The sequence below is a fragment of the Vanacampus margaritifer genome, chromosome 7 (assembly GCF_051991255.1).
Source record: "Vanacampus margaritifer isolate UIUO_Vmar chromosome 7, RoL_Vmar_1.0, whole genome shotgun sequence".
Classification (NCBI taxonomy): Eukaryota; Metazoa; Chordata; class Actinopteri; order Syngnathiformes; family Syngnathidae; genus Vanacampus; species Vanacampus margaritifer.
This window is the reverse complement of record NC_135438.1, coordinates 1,136,473-1,152,307: the sequence shown is the minus strand read 5'-3', so window position 1 is coordinate 1,152,307 and position 15,835 is coordinate 1,136,473. Positions and strand designations below refer to the sequence as shown.

Here is a 15,835-nt window from a genome sequence, read left to right as displayed (position 1 = left end):
AACAACGAACGTAACCAATCGACTCATTAGAAAATTGTTCACTCATAAATGGTCAAATAAAAAGGCTATTATCAAGATATTTTGAGGAAAAAAAGTTCCATATAGCAGCTTCAAGCACTTTCAGCCCCCCCCCCCCCCCCCCCCTTGACGTGTTAAGTTGCCTTGTGTCCAATGCCTGTGGTGAAGCAGCATGTGGCTGATTACCTTAAGTTGCTCCGTGTTGACTCCGCACTTATGATGTCGTTTACAAGACCCGCTTTAACGACTCCCTGCCAGGAATACATTCAAAGGATTTATTTCTTCATGAGGACGTCCAATTATTAGACGCTGACCCACATTCGCGGGACACAACAACACGCCGCGCTCACCGCGATGAAAGATGCGCGTGAGTTCGCAGTAAGGGACGCACAAGGGACACCAAATCAGTGTGTGCGCGCGTACCGTCCTGCATTCACGCGTGTGTGAGGAAGACGACAACACGCTGGCTTTGCCTCATTCAAGATCCCCCAGTGTTTGTTTGTCAGCCCCTCCATCACGTTTTGGAATGAAAAAAAAACACAAAGGGAGACAATTCTTGCCCATGAAGACTCAATTCAAGTTTAAAAACAGCACGACTGAAACGAAAAGCAAATTCGAATCAAAGGGAAAACATCAAAATCATTTCAAAAGAAACATGAATTAATTTCTCGCCAGATGTTTTCAAGCAGCTCTCCTTATAGCGAGCCGGACGTCACGTGACTGATTTCTCGGACACGCCCCCCCCCCAGCGGCAGGAAGGTAGCGGCGCAGCGTTGATGGACTACAACGGCGAGGAGGGCTAAAGCTAGCGTTTATCCCTCAACTTTCCGCCCAAGAGCGAGAGAAGGACGAGGTGAACACGTTGGACTGCCGATGACGCGTCAGAAGTGCTTTTGTTTTTTCTCCTCTGTGGAGTTTCCTCCTCTCTTGCCGGCGAGCGCTTTCAAATCCCATCGTACAAAGTTTGTGCAGTCCGGATTTGTTTCCCCTTCATGTGTGCTCAAAATGCCATCCAAGTTAGCAGCTTCCCGCAAGTTATTACAAAAAACGGCCAGCCGGTGGCAGCAGAGTAGAAGAGATCAACCAGGGCTGTGTTGCAAAAAAGCTCTTTTCCCCACTGGTTGAAAGAGATTTGTGAAGAATGATGAAACTTAGCTATACTCTCGTGCTAATTGCTGAAACAGATACAAATATACAACCCCCCCCCCCCCCCCCCGATGACTCTAATCTTTCTTTTGGTAGGTTCCACGTTTTTATAGCAATAGAATCCATATTTCAGGGCTTTGTAATGTCTGAATTATTATTATTTTTAAATAATAAAGAGAAATTATGTGTTGGATGGTTTATCATTTCTAAACATAGAAAAAAAAGATCTATAAATAATGCAGATGAGAAGCTCCCAGCGGGGGGGAGACCGTGCACCCGCTGGGGCTGAACTGGGGGCATTAATGCATGACGCACACGCGCACACACACACACACGCACACACACACACACACACACACACACGCAGAGTGGCCTTTTGAGCAAAATGTGTTGTGATATCAACTCCACAAGGGGGACGTGGGAAGCCGCTCAGTGGGGGCTCTAATAAAATGGAAATAAATCTTACATACAATAATAGATAAAAATAGTTGCGTGGCTGACTCACCGATGATGTCATCTCCTGACGGCACTCACACTTTCATTTCGATTATTTTTTTTAAATGTAATTTCTTTTTAAAAATTTGACATTATGGTTCACATTGTCCCATCGCGGAAACGGAACGCCGATGCGCCGTCACACCATCGGTCACGTGAGCGCTGATTAAATTGCAATTATTTCAATCGATCGGCGGCGGCGGCGGCGGCGGCGGCGGCGGCGGCGGCGGCGGGGCATCCCGAGTGGGAATTAGCGTCTTTGCTGAGGCGTGGGCCGAGACGCGTGCGGCCTGATTTAGGCGGTTTGCCGTCCTCGTGCAGATTGGCTCTTTGGCCGCCCGCCTGGACTTCCTTGAACGAAGAAGGCCGTGGAGAAAAAAAAAAAGCGGCGCCGCCGTGGTGGGCTGACGTCAGCCTGCAGGGAAAAACAATCAAAAATGTGGATTAATATGTCGCATGACAGGATATTATTAATTTACAAATAGCGGGCCAGGCGGCTCCCTTCAGCATTCTAAGTTAGTTAGCCTGCATTGGGTTTTTTAATTTATTTTTTGTCAAGCTTGAAGCGATTTGCCGTATTTCAAAACAAAGCCACTGAAGAGCGTTTGACTTCACAACATGAGATTTGTCTTTCATGAACGAACCCACCAAAAAGTCTGAAGCCGCCAACAGACACATCAAAGTCTCCCTCTTTGGTTTCAATTGGAAATGTTGACGGGATATCGTCCGAGAGCAACAGGCCACCACGGCCAGTTTCACAGCTTGGAACAGGACATTTGGTGGGCATGTCTATCGTGACAGACCCACAAAAAAGTCTCAGGCAGCCATTTTGGTTTGAATCTGACCTTTCTGCTTAGCAACAGTCTCCGGACTTTTCAAAAATGATGCATGAAACCACAAAGACTCTTTCACTGGGCAACTTCAAATTTGGTAGACATGTCATCTGAAGACCCACAAAAAAAAAAAATGATCAAAAAGAAGCCACACCCCCAACAAATACAGAAAGTCTTCCTTTTTTGGTTTAAAGTGGATTTGTTCAAAAATGTGGCCCCGCCCAGAGGCAGTTTCACTTTGGAGCATGTCTAACTGTGACAGACCCACCAAAAAGTCTCAAGAAGCCACGCCCACACAAACACAGGCTGTGTGCCATTTTGGTTTGAATCGGACCTTTCCGCCTCCAGATTAAAAAAAAATAATAATTGAAGACACTTTCACTCAGCAAGTTCAAATTTGGTCGACGTCTCTGTCATCTGTAAAACCCACAAAAAGAAAGAAGGAGCCAAACCCCAACAGATACAGAAAGCCTCCCTTTTTTGGTGTAAAGTGGATATTTTGGATATTTGGGCATCGGCGTACAGAAGCATTTAAAAATGCATCCCCCAAATGAGGTTTCACTTTGGAACATGACATTTGTCTAAGACGGATGAATGGAAACTGTGAAGCATTTGTTTTTTTTTTTGTTAATGCACGTGAGTGGCGAATAGCAGCGAGGTTCGATACAAAGTCATTCAAAAGGTCAAATGTGAACTTCCCGGTCTTGGTCCGATCTGCATTAACGCTCAAAACAAACAGAACCATCAAACATACGCTGGCTCGCTCCAGCTCCATCTGCTTCGTCGTGTGTGTGCGCGCGTGTGTTTGCGAGCGCCTCCCTCGCTCGCCCCTTCCCTCGCTCGCCCCCTCCCTCGCTCGCCCCCTCCCTCGCCGACTTGACACTCAGTCGCTCGGTAGAAGGCGAGCTCGGCGGATGCTCGGCGGATGCTCGGCGGATGCTCGGCGGTTGCTCGGAACGCTGACTTCCGAGCCAGGAATATCGTGACGTGTCTTTAAAAAATGTTGTCGTCAGCGCGGTGCCGGTCAGTAAACTTCAGCTTTTGAAATGTTTTGACTTCCTCACTGAGATTTCACTGCTCTGTTCGTGTCTTCTTGCATTTTACCGTGTTAAAGATAACTGACTGCAAGTGCCGTAATAAGACCTGTAGAATAAGAATGATGTTTAAAGGTAATATTAAAAGTGTGTCATATCTTGTGTGTTTTCTCTCCACAGTGTGGTGGTGGCGGTGGTGGGGGGGTTTGTGGGGGTCTCTCACATGAGGTCCACCTGCCTGGAAGGTAAGAAAGTCTATTAGAGGCAGATGTTGGATCATCCCACGCTGACACGCGCCCGCGGGAACGCAGGAATCAATATGGTGGCGGCAGCCTCAATCAGGACCTCAGACATTTTTTTGGAGGGGGGTCTTTTTTTTTTTCACCCATTTTGCCCAAAAGATTAAAGACGCCCCCAGGAAACGAGAGCTTAACATTTTTCCCCTTATTTTTTGTTCTCTTTATGGATCTCAAACAGGGGAGATTTGTGCTGGTACCTTTGAAAGTTTCCTCGTAGGGTTGAACGTCAATTGATTTCAGACGTCCCACAACTTGCACTTTCATAAAAGAAACTAAAACATATGAAAGCATTCATCGGAAAAACCTGCAGCAAAGAAAACGTTCGTGTCAGTGATACAAGCGACAGTTGATAATAATAAAAAAAAAAAAAAGTGTCATTAGTTGAGCCAGTTTCAAACCAAATTGTGTGTAAACTGAACCAGTTCTGTTCGGGTTTCAAGCTGAGTTGAGCATCATAAGTCCTCTAATGTAATTTTGTCGGTCCCAACTAGCAAGAAAAGAGAAACATTGAAAAACGTTTCGCTAATTAAACCAGTTTCAAGCCCAATTTCATCATGTCTGACTCAATTGGAGCCAATTTCAAACCGGTTTCAAGCAACACGTGAAAACGTTTGTGTTGTTAATAAGACCGATTTCGAAGACTTAATCTGAACCAGTTTCAAGCCTTGTGGGGCCTTTGAAATCGTGTATTGGGATTGTTCGCAGTAAAAAAAAAAATTGCGTGTGTGTAAAATTCCATTTTGGTGGACTCATTCTCTGCCTATTTCAAAGCGCCATCGAGCATCCTAAATCGTTCCTAAAACATTTAAAAGTAGCCTGAAATAATCACATTAAGCCAAGTTTGGCAAAAATGGAAACGTTTGTCAAAGCAAAATCCACGTCAGCTGACTTCCCCTCGACCGAGAACTCTCGGGCGGCTGTGATTTTTCTCTCACGCGCTCGCGTTTCCGTCACTTTGTAAGAAGTTGCAAATTAGGTGAGCATTTGTCATTGGCGTTATTTTTTAGTTTGAGTTCCCGCTCCAAAGATGGCGGAAACATCGTCGCCGGCTTTTGACACTCCGCAGCTCCTGCTAGCGACACGCGCACCTTAGCGAGACGAAAAAATGTGCCAGCGTGCAGAAAATGGAAACACTTCATTAAATCCTCATTAGAGGATATTACTTATTTAAAAGTGTCGAGCAAGCCTGATCTCTATCATCCTTCCAATTAATTAGCCGCTATTTTGTCTTCCTCTTCAAAATTGTGAGGCGCTTTTCCATACTTAAAAAAAAAAAAAAAGTCAGCCCCGGAAGTCATTTTCACTTGAGAGCACCAAATTTGAAATTTCGATCAAGACTAAAACCCGCAAAAAAGTCTCAAGAAGCCGTGCCTGAAACCAGAAAGAACGGCTGCCATTTTGGGTCAAAGCGGCCATTTTGGCTCAGAAGTGATCTTCAAAGTATCAGCCCCCAAAGACAGTTTTCTTCTTAGCAATAATGAGTTGAGCCACAAAAAAAGTCTCCCCAAGAAGACGCAGCAAAGTGGACACTTTTTGGAGCAAAAAAAAGCCGATTTTTTTGGAGCGGTTTCTTCTGGATTCTTTAATCCTGGCTAAATTTCCCTGCAGCTTTTTAGCACTTTTTCGGACGCAAGGCGTCGTCATGGATTCCCTCCAGAACGGACCCTTGGACTGGACCTCGTCCCGGCCCAGCTTCCCTCCCTTGCAGGACCGACCGAACGGCACGCTGGGCCCGGGTTCCGGCCCGGCCACCCCGGACGAGCCGTCGGACCTGGAGAGCATGTTGCTGTGGACCCTGCACGAGCCCGGCACCATCGCCTTGACCCTCATGTACTCGCTGTCCTTCCTGCTGGGCTTCGTGGGCAACCTCATGTCCCTGCGGGTGCTCACCAACCGGCGCAGTCGGCGCCTGGCGGGCGTCAGCGCCACCCGCAGCCTGCTGGTCAACCTGGCGGTGTGCGACCTGGCGGTGGTGTGCGTGTGCATGCCCATCACGCTGGCCAGCCGCATCTACACGGCGTGGGTCTACGGCGACCTGCTGTGCCGCGCCGTCCCCTTCACGCAGGCCGTGTCGGTGTCGGCCAGCGTCCTGACGCTCACCGTCATCAGCGTCAACCGCTACTACAGCGTGCGCTCGCCGCTGCGGGCCCGGTCCATGTTCACCCGCCGGCGCATCCTGGCCACCGTGGCCGCGGTGTGGGCCGCCTCCTCGGCCATGTGCGCCCCCATCGCCGTCGTGAACCGCCGGCAGGAGATCAGCTTCGAGAGCTTTTCCATTCTGGTGTGTCAGGAGGAGTGGCCTAAGCCTCGGCTAAAGCAAGGGTACGTATGCTTCCAAATTGATGGACATTGAACTCATTTGCGGCCAAAAATGTGTAAACACGTTTTATTTTAAATATCACCACGCTCCCAAAAACGTATTTATACGTTTGTTTGTTTTTTATGCGAGAGCATACAGAAGGCTTTGATGCAGCTGAAGAGAGCGATGATAATTATTACAAAAAAACGGCCAGCAGGTGGCAGCAGGGTATAAGAGATCAACCAGGGCCACGTTGCACTTTAAGTTGTGTTCCCAAATCCTAAATGGCTGTCAGACATTTTGAAAGGATTATTATTATTTTTTTACGGTGACAAGCATTTCACAAAATAAATGAAGACAAAGTATGATTTATCTTTTTCTTTCATTTTATTATTTGTCTTTTGCTAATCTGAAAAAAGGATCCGATCCGTGACTTTTGTGATCCGTCGCACCACTAATACAAACCAAGGTTGTTCAGACTTCAAATTGTATTTGATTTCCGTTGCGCTGGTTTCCCCTGAGCTCGAGTCTCACCTTGTTTGCTTTCGGTGCCTCCCGACGCCGCGACGTGTGATGACGAGTCGCTGCAAGTGTGTTATTAAGGTTGTGGTGAGGAGAAGAAAAAAAAAAAAAAAGGTTGCGGTGAGGATGTTGTGAGAAGCGGAGGTGTTGATTGAGTCGTCCTCCTGCGGCGCGTTTGATTTCTTCTCATCTTCTGTTTCTGAAGCTTTGGCACTTTCCAAACGTAAGAAGCAAGTTGTAATCTGCGGATCCGGGGAGGGGAAGTCTGGAAGCGTTGGATTTTGTATGTCCTTGAGATTTCCTTTTCTCCGCCGTAGGGAAACGATTCTGTGCGTTTCATGGGCAGGATAAACCGACTTGGAAAAGGATGCCATTTTGTTTGCGGGTGTGAAAGAGGGGCAGTGGTTAGGGTCGGGTGATTGGCAGAGGGTGGGCGTTCCTTCAATATTGACGGAAGGTCGTTTCATCCGTCAATGTCGGATGCCCATTTTGTTACCGATTGCCGGGGAAAACAATCTAAGCATTGACCAAAGTTTTTTTTTTGTCCGTCAATACATTTGACACTCTGTCAATGATGGACGTCCCATTTTGGTGACGGGTTGACGGATGACGGAACATTGACGGACGCTCATTTTGCTGAGCAATTGACGAATGACGGATTGACGATTGCAATGCGATTTTGGCTTGAAATCTTGCCAGATTGACGTTGACGGAACGACTGTTGCGACTGTTGACGGTCGCCAAGTGACGGACGCTGCGTTTTCGAGTACTTGACGTGTTTCGGTCCTCTGGCGAGCCGGACCCGTTCCCAAGCGACCGGTCCGGGTTGCAGCTTTGCTTTTCTCGCCAACAATGAGCCGGGTTTGGACTGCGCCTCGTGCGCGACCCTGAAGAGGAGAAGCAGCAGCGCAGAAAAAGGAAGACTGCTTCATCAAAATTCATGCCGACGTCTCTCGGGATTGTCGGCCATTTGCATTTTGCTCACTGTGGTCTTTTCTGAGAGCAAAAAAACTTTTTTTAACGACTTCTTCCTCTTTCATCCCGATTAAGAAATCAACCTTTGACTCACAGTTTCACCTCTTTCAAAATTAATAAAGGGCTTGTTTTGCTGTGGAATAACAATGAAGTGGCTAAAGCTACACGGGAACCTCCTTGGACACGCTTCTTCATCCGTTTCCCCAAATAGTGGCCTGCACTCTGACGATCCAGTTTCACAAATAAACGCTGCTTCTTTCATGAACGCCTCCTTAACTCTTTGACTGCCAAGCGTTTTCAGAAAAGGGATGCCGTGGGTGCCAGCCGATTTAAGCATATGGACTGATTTTTCAAGGTCTACAGAAAATTATGTGTTTGGACTATGGAAACACACATTCTACCAAATTAAAGATTGGACTCTCATCTTTCATCAGAAAAAAGAGTTTGTTTCTACCTTCTTCCGTTTTTCAGTAATCAACAATAGAAAATGGTTAGTTTCACCTCTGTTTTGAAAAATACGTCTTTTAACGTCTTTGGCACTCCTCCATAGGATTTTACTAAACATTATTTAACGTTTTTGGCAGTCAAAGAGTTAAAGACCACAACACGCGATCGAAAGCTGAAAATTAACCGCAAGTCACGATTCTGCAGTGCAAGGCACAGCTTGCCCGTTAGCATTTCCTCTGCGGCTAAGTCAAGCTAACAAAGGAGCAACATCAGAGAACACCCGAGAGGAAGCTCCGAACCCGAAGCTCGTTAGCATTCCGTCTGGAGCGGGAGTTCTTGTCATTGAGCTCCATGTTCGTTTATAAGACGCCGGCTTTTTGCTTTAAGACGAGGAAATAAACGCCACTGGCCTTTCTTGGAGGAAACGCCGCAATTGGTTGCATGAAAATTCTGTCGGCTGAGATCACATAAGCTGAAGCGCAGACAAAACAAACACGCACCCCAAAAAAACACAGCAAAAAAAAAAAAAAAGCAAACGAGGAACGTTCGAAGAATCAAAAATAGTCCCAAAAAGTCGATGCACAAAATAAGCAAGAAAAACAGGAAAACATAACGTGACACACGACAGCGACATTAATCAGGGGTGTCAAATGCAGGTCCAGAAAGTTTAAACCCCCGCCACAATCTGTGAAGGGGTTTTTACTTTCTGGACTTGAATTTGACACCTCTGCAGTGAATCAACAAAATTCAAACTCAGGTCCTCGAGGGCCACATTCCTGCATGCTTTAGAGCTTTTCTTTCTCCGACACACTTGAATCAAATGATTGTGAATTCCCGCAGAGCTTGCCGATGAGCTGATCCTTTGAATCAGGTGTGTTGGGAAAGGGAAAGCTCTAAAACATGCAGGACTTTGGCTCTTTGAGGACCGGAGTTTGAGACCTCTGACAAAGCCAGGCAACTCAATTCAGGCAAACTGAGGAGACGACGAAGGTACGAGTGACTGGAGGGAGCTGATTGGTGGTTGCCACGAGGCCTGACAACGCAAACCTTATGGAGTTAGAGGAAGCAAAACAAAATCTATTACTAAGTCATCCAAAACAGTCACAGATCCTGACAATTTGTCGAATGTGTTCCTTTTTAGGGGCGTGGCCTAGTGAGTGACGGTCAGATGCTGGTGTGAGTGTTTGGCGTTGGCTCTTGCGAGTGTTTTCATTTTCTGTGTTTGACTATTTGTCCTGTTCATGACTTAAATGTTATCGGCTTTCCTTGCCCACGTGCCAGGGCATTACGGACCTTCACTTCACACGATACACTTTTTGTTGTTGTTGTTGTTGACGTTTTTGGGACATGGATGAAAAATTGAGTGATCCACTTTACGGGTCAATTTGACCCAACTTTCTGGGTTGTTTTATCCACAATGACCCCATTTTTGGACCCAAGTAAAGGATCTGACTAATATTTATGAGTTGTTTTCCACCGAAAGACCCATTTCTTGACTCAAAGTTGGTTCAAATCGACCCGAGTAGAGGATCGGTCCATTTTGGACCCGTAGTTTTTGAGCCAACTGTTTTCAGAGTTAATTTCTGGCCATACGATGGCGAATAATTGCAAAAGGTTTGACCCGCCTGATTCCTCTTGCGCAGATACAACGTGTTGCTGTTTGCGATGCTCTACTGCCTTCCGGTCACCTTCAACCTGACCATCGGCTTCCTGACCGGCCGCCGGCTGTGGGGCGGCACCCGGGCGGCCTTCGCCGACCTGGACCCGCGCAGCCAGGCCCTGCACGCCTCCCGCCTGAAAACCCGGCAGAAGATCGCCAAGATGGTGGTGTGCCTGGTGCTGCTGTTCGCCGCCTCGTGGCTGCCGCTCTACGTGGCCGACCTGTGGATCGACCGCGAGCTGCGGCCGCCCTCCTGGCTCCTCCAGACCCGACCGTTCGCCCAATGGCTGGGCCTGACCAACTCCAGCCTCAACCCCATCTGCTACTGTTTCATCGGGGACCTCTACCGTTCTGCCAAGGTGATACGGACGCGGTACTACCAGAAGGTGGCCGCCATCTTCGGGGGCTCCTTCGTCACTTCGGGGGCGGACGCTTCCCCGTCCGCCGCCACGGCGGCAGAGCGGGACCACGTGGCGGCGGCGGTCGGCATCTCCGCCTCGGTGGTGACCCTCCCTCGCCTGCTGAGCTTGGCGCAAGCCAAGGGACTCGGCCAGAGGGTCTCGGACAACCGCGGCGGATCGGACCGCAGCATCTCCGACTGGCGCCGGTCCAGCCCGAGCATGTGCGAGAATAACGGCGCCCTTTTCCCCTGCCGGTGGCGCACGTTCGATCCCACGCTCCATCCTTCCCTCGGCCCCTTTCGACTGGACTTACTGCCGTCACGGAGACACTCGGCCCACGACAACTTTGGGTCATTGCCCCCCAGGATGGAGTCTGGGATAGAAACTCTCCCCCTGAGGAGGCATTCGGGAGTCCGACGGTCCGTTGCACGTGTTGATCATTAGCGAATCCTAGAGTTTCCAAAGCTGGAAACGGTCGTCGCGATGACGGGCAGCAGTCGGCATCGCAAAGATGCTGACCGGGAAGCCCAAAGACATTCTTGGAAACTGCCGTTCTGTGGAGCATGTGAATGTTGATCGCTTTGGTCAATCTCCCGCAGAAGCCAACAGTCATCGGAGGCGGGACTTGTTGCATAAATCCCAAAGACATTCTCAGTGCGGCACTCGAGAACCCCAAAAGATGAAACTAGAGAGTGAAACACGGACGCGTTGATGAACTCGCACGCGGATTGACAATCAACCAATGACAAGCTCGGGTCATTACCCCCGAGAATGGAGTCTGAGATAGAGGCCGTCCCTACGACGAGGCACTCGGGTGACAGACGATCCAGCGCACGTGACGATGAGACAAATCATTAGCGAGGGGACGGCCCGAATGCGCCGAGAGTTGAACTGGCGGTGGAAGCGGCAAATGGACGTTGGTCGTTCCACACTGATGTGATCTGTTAAACCCCAAAAAGCATTTCAAACTTGGTCTTTGTTGCGAGGGGCGGAGCTTGAACATCCCAACGTGGCTGTCTGTGCGGCGCTCGGGCATCACAAAGGCACGGAGAGAAATCAGTTTGGTGTCAAAGGTGATTATTTTGGCAAAAAGTCATCGGCTATCGCGCCGATATTGCGCGTGGAATCCTCCACTGAAGCAAAAAGTCATCAGAAAGTCTTTGTCATGACGGACGACACTCGAGCGTCCCAAAGCGGCTGTCCAGGCAGCGCTCGAGCGTCTCAAAGACAGACGATGTAACTGATGAATTTTGGCCAAATGTCAAGCTTTGTGTTGTTGTGCACGGAATCCTCCACGGAAGCCCGCAATGATTAACTGTTTTGTTCATTCCAGGCGGCGCTCGGGCAGCCAAAAGACCATGAAAATGAAACTGGCGGTAAAAGATCATTGATTGTTTCGATCGAATGGCAAAAGGTCCGCGTCACACTCACATTGTGTGTTGGGTTCCCCAGAGATGCCAGGAGCAGTCTTGGTCACAAAAGGCGGCGCTCGGGCAGCCCAAAAGTCACAGAAAATGGATTGGCAGGTGAAAGCTGATCATTATGGTAAAAAGTTTCCTTCAATCGTTATGTGGTTGCACAGTAGAAGCCACCGAGCAGCTGAAACTAGTTTTCATCACAAAAGACGGCGCTCGAGCATCCTTAAAGACACTCTGGGCGCAGAAAATGAAACGGGCATGTGAAAGTTGATTGTTTTGCTCAAATTCATGAAGCATCACATGGATGTTGTGTATTAAGTCACCAATGGAATTGAAATTGTCACTCTGGGCGGTGCTCGAGCACCCAAAAAAAAACAAAAAACACGCTCTCTGTTCACAGAAAATGTATCTGCCATGTGAGAGTTGATTGTTTTGGTAAAATGTGAAGTATCACAATGTTGTTGAGTGTCTTATCTCCCGCGGAGTTCTGAAATCATCATCAACAAACACAAGCGAAAGCGCTCAAGCGTCCCAAAGACGATTTCTGGGGCGCACTCGAGCACATCCAAGGATGTTCTCGAGTCGCATCGATCGAACACCTTTTTGGCCAAATCTCGTAAAGCTTCAACACTGACGTCATGCGATGAATCGAAATCATTAGAAACCGTCTTTGTCGTGACGGGCGGCGCTCGAGCATCCCGAGACGCTCGCAAGGTCGCTGAGAATAAAAACCCCGACATGCGAGAAGCGCGTAAAAGAGGATCCACACATTTTGAAAATGATTTCACGTGTCAAACCCTCAACCGAGACTCGATGAAGGTCGGCAGCGCTCGAAGAGCCAAGGGTGCCTTCCGGGCGGCGCTCGAGCGGCCCACGGATGAGAAGATTGAAACTAGCGGCTGAAAGATGATCGTTTGGTCGGATCGGACTGAAGTCCTAACTTGCGCTCTTTCGACCCCCTCAAGAGGGCTGGAAATCGTGAGAAACAGGACGTGTTTGTCTGCTGACAGGCGGCGCTCGAGCAGCTCAAAGACAGTCAATGAAAGTCACATTAAGTCTCCTAAATCAAACCTCAAAAATGTTATTAAAATCATCATATCCAAGATGCAAACGAACTACGTATTATTGCGTCCAAAAGACACATCGAGTCCATCAAGGCGGCACTCGGGCATCCCGGCACAATCAGCAAGTGCTGAAAAGTGTTGCGTGCGTGTGGATCGGCGGGTCCGAACTCAAAGGCCCGCTTTTGCAAAGCGCTGCGAGGTCACTTATCAGCCTGGAAGCAGACGGCCGTTGCCGCCGCCGCCGCCGCCGCCGCCGCCGCCGCCGCCGCCGCCGCCGCCGCCGCCGCCGCCGCCGCCGCCGCCGCCGCCGCTCCTTTTATCTGCCCCACAACAAAAACAGCTTTCCAAAGAATGCGCCGCTCTTGCTGTTGAAAGCCGACGATGTAAAGTCAGGATTTTGTTTTGTTTTTATTCTCGCAAGGATCGCGTCAGCGTGTTGTGCGCCGGCTGCTTATCCTGACATGAAGTCAATATTGGACGTTGTCGATGTGCTCAACAGCTTTTGTTTGAAGGCAAGCACTTTTCAAGTGAGCAAAAGTATTGGAACAGACATTTGAAGGAACTTCAAGTGAATGCGATTTCTTGTGTGCGCGTGAAGGCTGCCACTCGTTGACGTCACCAGAATCTTGCATTCTTCATTAAAAAAATGCTTTTCCAGGCCTTTACTGCAGCCTCTTCCAGTTCTTGTTTCTTTCTGGAGGTTTCTCCCTCCAGTTTCCTCTTAAGGAGGTCAAATGCATGCTCTGTTGGGTTAAGGTCTGGTGATTGGCTTGGCCAGTCTTAACACTTCCACTTTTCCCTCCCGAGTGTGTTTTTTTCCCCCTCAATGCACGAGACCAAAGCTTCTCACAATTAGTTTGGATGCATTTTTCTGTAAATTGCCAAACAATATGCTGGTAAAAGTTTCTCTCATTTTGGTTGTTTCATAGGCAAATGCTTAGCGTGAATTTAGAGATTTTTTCCGTGAAAAATGATGCCAAACTCGGAATCCTTGGACATCCCGGGTTGCTTCATGACACACTCTAGAAGGCACTTTTGGTTTTAAAATGCACTGGAAATGTAATCTATTATATCCGCAAACCTTTATTTTGAAGGACGAGGAAACCAAAATATCCTCAAGTGCTCGATGAAGCTTCATTTGTCCATCACGAGTCTCAGGCATTCCACACAAAAAGTCCAAGGACAATTAACATGCTCGCTGAACTGAGGTTCGATACGACATGAACTCCCAATTTGATGTCACTTAAATGTTATTAAATTCCACATTTATGGAGTTATTCAACACAAACGTCAAAGAAAAAGCAAAGCATGCTTGTTGAACTTGGGTGTGACTTCAGTTCAACTACCGAACTTTTTTGCACATGTGAAATTTAGGTGCATATTTAAAAAAAAAAAAAGTTTCCTCTTGAACTCTGAATTTTAAAGCTAGAGAAAAAGCCGAGTGTGCTCGCTTAACTGAGCTGAGTTTGAAAACTGATGGATGATTGGTGTCGATTTAGGGGCCTGTTAAATATGGAATCGTCTATGCAAAAAAATAAAAATAAAATAAAATTTAAGAGTAAGCAAAATATGGTAGTTGAAGTGAGTTGTAATATTTCAACTTTCTCTCAATCCCGAATTGTATAATCTAACAAAAAACGCTGGATGAACTACACATAAAGAAAAGTTTCTTGGGTACTTCCTCATTTTTATCTTGATTCAATCTGGGTCAGAGTTCAGTTTTGGAAGGATTTTGTTCCTTCAATCAAGTAAATTAATTGGGGGCAAGGGCCGGGGGGGGGTGGGGGGGAGTTGGGGGGGGGTACTCTGCCTGCAGGCTCATCATCACTGCGACCCGAGCGGTGATTGCGACGCTGTCACGTGACACCATCAAGACTGGCGAAGGTCTTGATGAGCTTTTTTCTTTTGTCTTCTTCCGCCGCGTTTGCGTCGTCGTTTGCGTTGCGCAAACGACGCTCAACTTTAGCGCGTTCCTATCGAAATACACATCAAATGTAAAAGAACATTCGTCACGATGACATGTTGACTCGGGAATGCTGCCCATGGAATCAATAATACTGAGCTCTCAGAGAAAAAGAGAAAAAAAAAGGTCGGCAATTTACAACAATAAATGAAAAACTGATTTAATGACTACTCTAAGATATTTTATGTATAACATTTATCAAACATGTTCAAAAATGAAAAAAAAAAGTAATATTGTGCCAATTGTTTTTACACAATTTAGAAGTTAAATATAATTATTGAAAAATATAAAAATAATCTTAAAATCAAATCTTTTGGATTCTTGTTTCTACATGTCAAATTTCTAATATATTTAATAATATGAAACTATGCAAAATCTTTTACAATTTTCACTTAGACGTAATACAGTAATGAAACATTATAATACAATGCAAACTTTTTAGCTGTACTAAACTAAAATGAAATATCCATAGAATTATGCCATATTGAAATTAAGTGTGAGTGGGAAAGAAAATCCTGAAAAAATAAATAAAAGTACATTAATGCCATTTTAATATCGGTATAGTTAAAAAAAAAAAAAAAAACAATAGCAAGGAAAAAACTAGAAAACCAGTTTCTTTTTTTGACACAATTTAAAATATGATTAAAGTAAATATAGAAAAATAAATTGTAACTACTGAAAAAAAAAAAACTGGGGCAAATTTGATTTAAAGAATACGACTTCAAATAAATCAGGAAGGCAAAAAAAAAAAAATGGAGTTCTCCAGCATCTGGTTTTTTTGTACTATAGCTGTTAGCCTCTGAGTTCTGATACAAAAAAACAAAAAATTAATTGATTGTTTTAATGCTAATTTTCCCATGTGAATATTCAGTATTTTTGTAACAAAATTCAATGTAGGTTAAATTCCTAATTGTGTTGTATTTTCATCAATTATTTGTTAGCACACTGCCGTTAATTACTTCTGACCCTCTTTGACATTCTGCACAAAAACGCAGCTGCAAAATGGCCTTGGCAAGTTTGTGCTGCTGCTGTGAAATAAAAGTGCTCAAAAAAAAAAAAAAAGGATGCAAGACATTTACACGCACGACTTGGATGCTTTCCAAGTCGTGGCTTGTGATTTTAAACACTGTTGTCACAGAGATGCCCCCCCCCCCCCCCCCCCCAAAATATGGACTTTCCAGCAAAAGACTCCCGATCACGTCTACAGCCAGGAAGGACATCTGCATAACCGCACCCCATTCCGGACAGTCAGACCACCCGG

The 15,835-nt window shown here is 46.7% G+C and overlaps 1 protein-coding gene across 3 annotated transcripts; it reads left to right on the top strand.

The window, feature by feature from the left end:
• The first annotated feature begins 3,757 nt into the window (after window positions 1-3,757).
• Window positions 3,758-12,003, top strand: LOC144055224 (galanin receptor type 1-like). 3 transcript variants are annotated; one of them, XR_013294791.1, is made up of 4 exons: window positions 3,758-6,147; window positions 9,712-11,202; window positions 11,463-11,505; window positions 11,582-11,605. XR_013294791.1 is itself a non-coding variant. In XM_077571030.1 (2 exons), exons 1-2 carry the CDS (start codon window positions 5,468-5,470, stop codon window positions 10,571-10,573), a joined length of 1,542 nt encoding a protein of 513 aa, XP_077427156.1. In that variant the 5' UTR covers window positions 3,758-5,467; the 3' UTR covers window positions 10,574-12,003. The 3 variants fall into 3 exon arrangements, 1 of the variants encoding a protein (XP_077427156.1); XR_013294790.1 differs by having other exon boundaries at window positions 11,463-12,003; XM_077571030.1 differs by having other exon boundaries at window positions 9,712-12,003.
• Window positions 12,004-15,835: the final 3,832 nt, after the last annotated feature.